Source organism: Pyxicephalus adspersus, chromosome 5, assembly GCF_032062135.1.
Source record: "Pyxicephalus adspersus chromosome 5, UCB_Pads_2.0, whole genome shotgun sequence".
Lineage (NCBI taxonomy): Eukaryota > Metazoa > Chordata > Amphibia > Anura > Pyxicephalidae > Pyxicephalus > Pyxicephalus adspersus.
The window spans coordinates 126,506,151-126,517,356 of NC_092862.1; the positions used below are offsets into that span (position 1 = coordinate 126,506,151).

The 11,206-nt window shown below is 37.7% G+C and overlaps 1 protein-coding gene across 11 annotated transcripts in view; it reads left to right on the top strand.

Moving 5' to 3' along the window:
• PARD3 (par-3 family cell polarity regulator) overlaps positions 1–5,873 on the top strand; it is a 387,075-nt gene extending 381,202 nt beyond the window's left edge. For all 11 annotated transcript variants that reach the window (XM_072412641.1, XM_072412646.1, XM_072412650.1 and 8 more), the window contains one exon: positions 1,041–5,873. In XM_072412641.1, the coding sequence (XP_072268742.1) occupies positions 1,041–1,407 (367 nt within the window). In that variant the 3' untranslated portion in view covers positions 1,408–5,873. The remainder of the gene's footprint in view (positions 1–1,040) is intronic.
• Positions 5,874–11,206: the final 5,333 nt, after the last annotated feature.

The following is an 11,206-nucleotide window of genomic DNA, read 5'->3' on the forward strand; positions in this document are numbered from 1 at the left end:
AAAGGTATTATACAGCATTTGTAAAGCTTACAGAGTGCACATTCAAGGTGGAATTGTAAAGTCTACATATAAGTCATTTTTATGTGCCTATTATTCATATTTTCCTTATAGTTTAAGTATTTTTTTTGTGCAGATTTGTAGATGATCTGTATAACAGTTTCTGTATGTTAAACGTGTAAGATAATAGTATGAGACACCTAGAGATGGTATTGTCTATGCAGACAACTAAACGTGCATTGAGAAGAGGGAACTGTAAATGCATAGGAGGAATTCATTAATTGAAGAAACTTCAGGTTAAAGAAAAAAAAAATCAGTAAAGCAATTGTATAGAAAAGTTATTCCCAAGGTGACAGGTAACGTCCAGATCGCTTCTGTTTTATGGAAGTTCTCCTAGCACAGCTGATGCTTTTGTTCTGGCCACACTGGGTATAAAAGCTGCAACTTTTACTCAGCACATTGTTGTTTGGGCACCCCTCAAACACCTTTTACAGAAGAATATATAGTGTATTCTGTTCACATCATTTAGGGTGTTCTGTGATTGGCCATGGAGAGAGAAAGGGAACTGCAAACAAAATTGCCAGCACTAGGAAAGCACTGCACTTCCTAAGAGCCACCAGAAGAAAAGCATTGGCTGAGCTGGGAGAACTGTATAACATTTCCGGAAAACGGCAGCAATGTGAACTTTACCTGTTAACCCAGGAAAGGCAACTTTAAAATACAATTGGTTTACTTATACAATTTACCTGGAGTAAAATTGCAGAAAAAAAAAAACTTTTTTTTTTTTTTTTTTTTTTACCAGAAATGCCCTCAAAGTCCTGTTGTGGACTTACCTTAAAAAAGCACCTTAAAATAGAGTGTGCTCAGCACGAGGGACTTATCTGAATTTCTGCCATAATCGACAGATTTGTTTTGGACTTAACAAACGTATGCAGTAAAGTTATGGTAGTGTTTTTTTTACCAGACCAAAAGTAGCCAAAAAATTCAAGGTTAGAGTTTTCCTAGGTTCAAAGCTAACAATCCTTTGTTTTGTCCATATTCAGGCAAAGTCGCAAAAATCCTAGCTCTGTATCTCAAGACTCATGGGAGCAAGCGTATTCACCCGGTGAGGGTTTCCAGAGCGCCAAGGAGAATCCTCGATATTCCAGCTATCAGGGCTCAAGGAATGGCTACATGGGTGGACACGGATTCAACGCCAGGGTCATGATGGAAGCCCAAGAACTTCTCAGACAGGAGCAAAGGCGGAAAGAACAACAGCTTAAAAAAAAGGTGTCCGAAGGGTCCGACAATTATGACTCAAATTACACCCAGTCTAAAGGCCCCTTCCGTCAAGACGTTCCACCATCTCCGTCTCAGGTAGCACGGCTGAACCGATTACCGCAAGAACAGGGGAGACCCTTCTACTCCTGAGGAACACTGAACACTATGAATTAAATAAAGGCAATAATTATTTTCATGAAAGACTTTGTATTATTTTTTAAATGGAACGGTACTGTGGTACACATCAAGCTTCTTTTTAGTGCCTTTTGCAATACGGGCAAAGCAACAATGGACCTCTCTTCTTGTCTCATTGCCCTTGTCTTCTTGGTCTGAAGTGTTATCTACATGGAAGGATGTTTTATGATAAGACAATCACTGGTGACATTTAATCTTTTATCCCCCCAAAGATGTCGTTCATCTGAGTTTCATGAAGAGTTATGAAATGACTGCCACTCTTTTATTTTGCCATGTATCTCCATGTATCTTTTTGTTTTTGTTTTTTTTTACTGACACTATATTGTGGGAACTGAATGAGTTAAGGTTTTATCTTGAAGTTTTCTTTTATTTTACTTTTTATACATATGTGGAGGAGTTGACTAAAGTATTATTTTCTTGTTATCATTCAGCCAATTGGTGATTTAATCATTTACACTACTTAACTTTGGTTTGTTTTTAAGCAGTTATAAAGCTGATTCTGTTTTTGTTGTAATTTGTTATATAACTAAAAAGAGAAAAAAAAATATGACATATTCACTTTTACTTTTACAGTTGCTTTTCATCTCAAAGAAATTTGTATAAGGATGTTTGTCCTATCCATGAATATCATTGAAGTGGTAGGGTGTACATGTCTGGATTCTATGTTAACATTTTTTTATTTCTGGAATGTATTTCATCGTATTCGGATTTCTGTTTTTAAGTTTATCCCCTCTCTACAAACAGTGGAGGCAGATCATTTGTAAGCCAAACCAAACTATTTCCTGTCTCTTGCACGTTAAATTATTGCAAAGGGAATGAATGCCTGTATAGAAATCCCAAGAACAGTGGCACACCCATGATTAGCTGTGGCTGTCATTGCTCTATAGTTGGTTTGGGTAATATTCTTATGAAGTAAGAATATTTCATGTTTCCCATAGCAGCAAATCATAGTAAGTATAAACTTTATCTGTGGACATTTGTATAAAATGAAAACATTCAATGAACCCCACTGTGGATGGAATGTACTGGATAACCTCTGCACAAAAATAATTTTAAAACCTAAGAACCCAAAATTGAACAAGACTATTTCTACTATCTGTCAGGTTATTAGGTGAATAAAAACTGTATAGAAGTAGGGTGGTGGCAGAATATCTGTATTATGGGCCAACTATGCTTGCACACCACATTGCAGCCATTTCCGTTTATTTCAGAATTCAGCCAATTAGGATTGAGTTACATTTGACCAGCAAGGTAGAACCACATATGCCCAACAAATATATCATTACAGTAAAACCCATGTGTATACATAATGAGGGGCAGAACTTGTAGTCACAGGAGGTAGGCGGTAAGCAGAGGAAAGTGAAAGCCACAAGCGGTCCTGGCTGGGTAAATAAATATACAGCTAAGCAATATCTTATTGAATTTGTAAAGTTGAATTCCAATGGTAATACAAAATTGCTTTCATTGCCTTGTTTGATTTTGGGTTTTTTAGGCTGCAAAACTCCCACAGTAAAATGGGTGTCAGGTATTGTCCACACAGATTGAGGGAAAGGCTTGAACAAAGGGAAGAACAAAGGAACCTGAGTGACTTATCACCGGGGCCTGAAGAACATTCTACATTGTGCTTCCATTGAAATGGAGGAATCTGTTACACTGTTGGGAACTTTGCCACATCAGTGAAACAACGCTTCTATCTGGAGCTCCTGTTGTGATGTAGCAACAAGAATTTCCCAAGTTCCATGTTAAATGGGAAAACAAAAGTTATAGAGTGCAAAAGCTGCCATTAATAGACCTTGTGTTGTATGTCCCATAGGTGGTCATTATTTTTCTGCCACAGCTCTAAAGACCATTTATATCCTAAAGCGTATATCCAAATCTGTTGTGACATACCTTTCATGGTGATTATATTCTGTGCTGAGATATACATTAATATTTCATATGATGGGTTTATTCAGTGCAAATTGCTGTAACCTTTACTAACCAATAAGAAATCATACTTCACTCATCTTACCGCAGTGAGCTAAAAATCTTGATGTTGCTATAGATGAATGGCATTTGCACATCATCAACACTTGCACTTGCCCCATGTTCCCTGGTTTTACCTTCTAATTACTTTGAAGGCTCAATTTCCCTGCAGCTTACTTTTGACCCACCGGCCATGTTCTCTAGCAGATGCAAGCGTATCTTGCATATCTTTTTGATATGTAATGCCTTTCCCTGTAATAATTTCAACCACTCCTCATTCCCCATAGCTTTTCCTTTCTCTGGTTCTCCATCCATTAATCCGTATATACTCCCCATCATGTAATCATCTTGCCATTATCTATCTTGCCACATCTCAGGAGCCTAGTCATTTTTTTCCTATGTGATGTTTGAGGTATTAGGGTACCACCTCGGCTAAAAAAAATAAATAAACCTGAACCGCAGGCAAATGTACATAAACAGATATAATACTAATAAGGGAGCTGTTTTACGTGCCAAGAAGTTTCAAATTCTGAAATTTATACAGTTCTACCATACAGCGCCGCCCTATCTGGCAGGGCAGGTGACCATTTTTTGTCTAATGCAGTTAAGTAATCCAGTTAAGTTTTGCCCCAGCCTGTGACTGGACAGTGAGGGGGAATCTGCACATCAATCAGTCCATCTGTTACTTTCCTCTATCATTCGCATGCTCATTATTTGCACATGAGCACTCCAAAAATGACTGACTTCATGTGCTGCTTCTCCTTCTAGTTTGGGCTCTGCTGTACAATAGATCACTAGAGACTAAAATCGAGTCAGATATATTTGTGTTGATAATATACACCTTAATGCTTTGTTAATATAGCATTACATTACATTGCATCAAATTGGGCCTGATTAATTAATGCTCTCCAAGTCATTTGCTGTGCTATGCTATTCAAATGTTTAGAATCCTGGACCGGATACATTCCAAGTTTGCTGGATCACCCAGTCTTATTGATTTGTGTCCATTCCAGCCTTGGGGATATTAAATAAATCGGGGCCATTGCGTCTTTTATATTGCCTGGGGTTTTTTTCTTCCTTTCTTTACCTTCCCTTGCTATGCTGCTTCTGTGCCCAGTTCAGGATTGAGGAAGGAGGGGGGTGGCATGCTTTTAGTTGGCGCTTATATCCATACAGCTATCCCTTCAGACCCTGTATTTTCTGTGGGCTATTATCCTAAACCCTGGTCCAGTGTGCTTCGTTTGGATTGAGATCATGGGTCACCAATGGAGCATATTCATATCAAAAGAAAACTTTGCTTTAAGCGGAACTAAACCCAAAAATTAAAAAATTGTGACTAGACAGGTCTGTTAATGCAGAATGGACAGGCAATGTCTTTACAGTACTTACCTGATTGCAATATTTTAAATTGCGCTCACCTGTCCCCTTTCCATTTGTGGGTGCCACCATTATCTCTCCTCTTCTTATCCTGTTTTCGCTATCTTCACCATCTTGATTTGTCGGACCAGGATAACACAATTCCCACGCATCCGGCAGCTGCCGGAGAAGCCAGGATTATTTATACAGAAAATGACAGCGATCAAGCAGTAAGAATTCTTATTGCAGATGGGAAGATCTCCTGTCTCTTTATGCAATAAAGCTCGCCCTGATCCTAAATTTTGAAAGTGGACCTTTGGTTCTATTTTAAGGGGCTTTAATTGTTGCCGATGTGCAGATGGATATGAATGCTGTTAAATACAAACCGCAGGCTGAATATTTTGCATATCTGTCTCTCCATTGTCATCTAAGATTTCCTATTACATATTTTTATAAGCCTTAACCAAGCCTGACCACTTGTGTTTTTGTTGCTAATGTCAATAAGGGATTCAAGTCTTTCTGTTGGTCTCATTGACAAGAAATCTGTTACATAAGTTTTTAAATGTGTTCTAGCCACCTAATTAAGTGCCTATCGATTCTCTTCTGACCATGAAGACTAAGCTGAACATATAATGTTAAAAGAGTGGGGGAGAAACTACAAAATAAAAAAAATCACAATATGTGATACAAAAAAAAATATGGGCCTAATTAATAACCCATTGCAGAGAGTGAGGTTGTGTGCGACCAATCAGAATGTGAAGTTTTTGGGGGGCTTCTCATTGGTTGCTGTGTGTTACTGCACTTCACCACTCTTTGCTGTACGCTATTAAATAAACCCAATGATTGTTTTTTTGTTTTTATGTTGGTCTACTGGCACACTTTATCACAAGTTTGTTTTTATACAAAAAAAAGTTTGTGAAGCTGTCAAGCACATGTATCTTGTCTTTTAAAGATGTTTTTGTTATTAATGTACTACAGTGTTGAGATGATTACTAATGTAAGCACAGTAATATGGGATGACAAAGGCTCTTTTTTTAAACTAGTATATAGAAAAAGAGCTAATTCCGCCTTATACTTGTAAATAAACCATTAGAATAAAATACATTTCTTGTCTGGATGTTTAAAGATAACTTTGTCTTGGCATGGCATGCTCATTGTGTCAGCTGTTTTTATTCTTTATAGTTATTTTAAATTGGGATGAGGTTTTGGGTTTGTTGCTGCAATGGGCTCAAGGCAAATCCTGTGGACTTAAGATTTGCACTCATGATGATTTTATGTTCAGATTTTCCCAGGAGAATTTATTTTTCATCCATAATGCACTGCAAGGCTGTTAACCATGGTCAGCAGGAACCAAAAGGGGGGTTCTGAATAAACCAACCCTCTAAGTATAAAGTAGCCATAGGGTAAGCATATTAGAAATTCAATGGGGAAAAAATGGGTAAATCTAACTAACTGAATAGAAGAGATTAGGATCACTTTGGATACAGTACTTTAATTCTAATTGCTAGCTTTTTGGGCAATAAACTCCCTTTATTATTATCTGGGGCTTATATGCTCCTTACCTTTACTTTGTGGTTGAGTTAGTGTCAGCGGTTAATCTTACCTGTCCAATTCATGCCACATTTTTCCTTCTTTTAAAGGACAGGCTTCTGTTAAAGGGGTCGTGTTCTGAGGTTTTCATTCATTTGGGAATTCTAGTATTTAATTATATTTTATGTCTATACATAGGCCAGTAGTAAAAGTATAAGAAATGTGTACACCTAAAGCGCCTTGCATTATTACTCATTCACTGCACCTTTTATCCCCATAGTTAAAAAGTAAGTATACACTGGTTAGACCTATTATCCCTGATAAAATTGTCTACTGATTGCCAGTTCTGTGAAGGCTGATTGAAAACTGTAAATGATAATCTCCCTAATAAAGCAGCCATACTTGTTGAATTTATCTACTGTAATTGGCCTGCATTTGATTATTAAAGCATAGATTAAGGTTTAATGAGTAGACATGCCAGCCTTTGGATTGTAACAGTTCCTTGTCTACAGGATCAGGTTCATTGTTTTGGCCTCTTGCTTAAAATGTTACCCTTTAATGTGAACATCCAATGTAAATTTAATGATCAGTCCATCAAACAGGATATGATTTGTTATGCCTGCAAGGTACTATAGTAGCAAGCTCCAGGACCAACCCCCTCTTTGATATGAAGTTTTGTGCTGCCCATGTATTTCGTTTTAAATAACATCAAATCCTCCAACAGGGTGAAACCACCTATGGTTGTAACAGGTGTGGGAGCTGAAGACTTGGATGAAGAGGTCTCAAGGTCTCTTACTGGATATGGAGAATAAAAATAACCCAAATAAGGATAAACAGGATACAATAAAAAAAACTGTGGGTAAAACACAACTTAGTAAAGATAAAGTAAAAAAAAAGAAAGACCCAAGGGAAACCAGACTCAGATGACAGTGACTTTCCTGTTAGTTGTTTGAGGTGTTAAACATTTTGTATGTTGTTAAGATGGTGAGATAAGAATAAAGAATCCAAATCTTGGAAATGCTACTTCCTCTCTTTTCCTCAGACAATGACTCCTGTTGTAGAAGTGTGAGAAAAGTTAAGGGAAACTGGATAAAAAAAAGGAAACTATCGGAGCTCAGGACAAAAATGAAAAAAGTACTAACATGACGTGTTAAAATGTGGATGTAGTGGAGGAAATCCGGGAGTGAGCAGACTGTCATTACATGTTTGTCATGTGATGGGTAGAGACTCACCTATAACCAAACGACAATATGACAGGTGCTTATATTAATTTAGCATTTCAGCACATGATCCAGCTATTCAAAGTACCCAAATATAAACCTTTTTAGATTAAAAGCCAAAGTTAAGTGTTGCACACTGTTCTAAACACGTGGAAGCCACATTGTCATGTCAAATAATTTCTGCAGGGTGGAACACCTAACTATTACAGATATAAGCACCCCAAAGGTAGACATATCAATATGAAAATAAATATGGAGCGGGCACAGAAATTCACTGTAAGCCCATAATTCTTTTTGCAATGATTGAGGACACACAGTGGGTGCATATCAATATGAAAATAAATATGGAGCGGGCACAGAAATTCACTGTAAGCCCATATTTCTTTTTGCAATGATTGAGGACACACAGTGGGTGTTTTTGGCTCCCTGGAGAGAGCCTGGACATCTGGTGTGTTGTTTTATCTTACTGAGGACAAATCTACCTCCAGGTATGCCCACACACACATTTTTACCTGGGGGAACTCTAAAAAAAACTTGTAGATGCTAGGGAACTCCTGCTGTATTTTATATATCCACAACTCACTACATTACTATGGTGGTCAGTGGGAAGAATGCTTCTCACATTTCTGGTTAGTGGATAGCATGTCACGCATACAGATAGCCGAAGAGATCATTGGTGTCCTTTAAACTGACCTGAGAGACACAAACTAGCCTCTGGAGGAAACCCGGGATTCCAAAGAACTCTGGTTGAGAATCCCTGCTATTTACAATACATTCCCATGTTTCAGTCCTCGTTTAGTTTAGAGTTAGGAGCCACATTTTAAAGATGTGTCCTAGCATGACATCTCTTACATACATTTCCAATCATAATTCAGACAATAAATGAACTAAATCATAAACTATCTCTCCCTAAATTAATTTCATTGTCCCTGGTTCTCTGGATTTACCCTTAGAAAAGACACCTTCCAAAAATCTTTCACCCTTGTATATATGATTTGGGTACGGGGGTTATGGCACAGTCTAAAGCTTTGTCTCATACACATGCTTCAGTCTCTACAACATTTGCTAAAGAGTCACACTCAATCCCCTTCCCTAAAACCCAACCATTTGCTCCACAGGGTGTAGCACTCACCCTTGGTCTGAGGGCTTTATTTGCGTCATCCAACTACACTTTCCCAATTTTAAGATGGCTCTTGGTGTTGAGTTCGTCATCATTTCACCCTACAAACTGTGGAGCCTTTGTAAACCTGGATGATTTCTATAGTCCCTATACATCAATTGAATCTTTCTGTCCTGAGTCCTTTATGCTTGAATTATAATAATTCATATACATTGATAATGGCTATAACATTGTTTGATGTTTTATTTAATGCACAAGAATCTACAAGGACATTGAATTTCTAAAAGAATCAACAGTAAAATTTTACTTGCAAAAAAGTTATTTAGCCCGAAAAATAAAAATAAGCATATCCACCGCATCTAAAAACTGGAAAGCTACAACATTTTTGTTTTTGGGTTTAGATTCCTTTATTATGTGATACCATGTAGCTGAAAAATTCATTCTAAATGCTCCTGGTCATGTCACAATGTATATTTTATAATGTTGTATTTTAATTTGATAAAAGTCAGCAATTTCACCTACATTTCCGTTTGTATTTGTGTTCTATAAGGTAATGTCTACCAAATGCACCTGCAGCAAGTGTCTGTAGATACGTCCCTTTGTCTTTGCTCATGAGCTTTGATATCTACATTGATGCTTCTATGAACCTACAAGCAATTTCTATTCATTATCTCCATATACTTCATACCTCCAAGGCCTTGGAAGAGGGACAGCTCAGCATGGGGTCTGTGTGAGATCCGTCCCATTTCGTTCAAGAATTGGAAGCTTGACATTTTTTACCTGAAGGGCATTGCTGATTGCATCTTCCACTGCTGCACCTTCAAATGTTATGTGACATTGCTGACAGGTTTTAAGACAGGGGCTGATCAAGTCTACTCCATTATCCTTCAGGTCACTTCTTTCTGTATAGGCATCAGTTGGACTATAAAGCCATTTGCCAGCTAGTTGGATAGATTTTAATGTATTTCACCAATTTACTATTGATGTGACTCCGTGACTTGAATGCCCAAGCGCTACACATCCTGCTCTAAATCCACATTCACAACCCTTACAATCTGACTTCCTGTTATATAGAATGTTTATTATTGTAAGATTACAATACAACTACTAGACCATAGTAGTTTTATTACAAGAATGTAAAACTTGTATTTATTCATTAATACCTGGGGATGCTGGCAGCATGTGGATACGATGGGTATTGTTTGGGACTACACAGCTGCTTCCTTTCCTCTCAAGGACAAAATCATTCCCACCTTTAATTCTGGCTCCTGGGAATTCAATATTTTTACTGTAATTTATTTGCTGAATTTTCACACCCAGATGAAAATCTTATAATGATAATCAAATGAAGAATTGGTCGAATTTTCCATTCATCAAGCATTTTTAGGGTTTTCTAACACCTGAATTTTGAATTTAACATTTGACCTGCACATAGGCCAAAATATTTAGACTGCAGATATCGGAGCTGAATTGTTCTTACTCAATCTGTTATGTGTTTTTGAGATTCACATGAAGAATGTCTTCTCCCATGTACATGAAAACATTATACCAATAATGAATGAATCATTAATTGAATTTGTCCTCATAAATATATAATTACATATCCTTTATTTTATAGATTCAATATAAAACACATACAATATATGTCAGTCCAGTGGGAAGCCCTGTGAGCTGCAAGCTTCTTATATTTACTGCCTGTGCTGCAATGTCATAGAAAAGAGAAGAGGGGAAAGTGTTTTGTAGTTCCAACAAGTCGCTTGTTCTAGGTTGGCAACACTCCTTCCCCTTTACAATATGGTTACTGAGTGTTGTCACCCTAGGACAGAAACCATGTAAATATAAATAGAAAAAAAAACTGAAAACAAAAAAAGTCATCACATCTAATGACTATATGGCTGGTGTAGCACGGGGACGTTATGTATAAATATAAAGTGGTGCACTGTAATGACTGCTTGTTGTAATGTAGGTGGGGTAGTGAATATACAGAGTGCCTGAAATTCCAATGTATCATTCTACAGGTAGGTGTTGTTTGTTCCTGTGTAAAAACTTGGGATTGGAAAACTAATCAATGATCTATGAAGGAGGTGGACTGGCATCTCTGGTTGCAGTGTGCCTGGGACTTGCAATGACTCGGGCAGAACTGTGGCTCAGTGGTTAGCACTCTGGCCTTTGCAGCGCTGGGTCCAAGGTTCGTATCCCGGCCAGGACACTATCTGCATGGAGTTTGCAGGTTCTCTCCATGTTTGCCTGAGTTTCCTCCGGGTACTTAGGTTTCCTCCCACATCAACAAAACATGCAGTTAGGTTAATTGGCTTCCTCCCATAATTTACTAAAGACTGTATTGATGACATATGACTATGTAGGTACATTGTGAGCCCCTTTGAGGGACAGCTAGTGACAGGACTATGGAGTTTGTTCAGCGCTGAGTAATATGATGGCTCTTTATAAATACTGTGTGATAATAATAATAATCTTCCACTGGTGTAACAAGTCTTCATCGACACCAACCCAGGAAACCTTTCTGCCTAGCTTCCATGGGGGTTACATGGGATGATATATCACC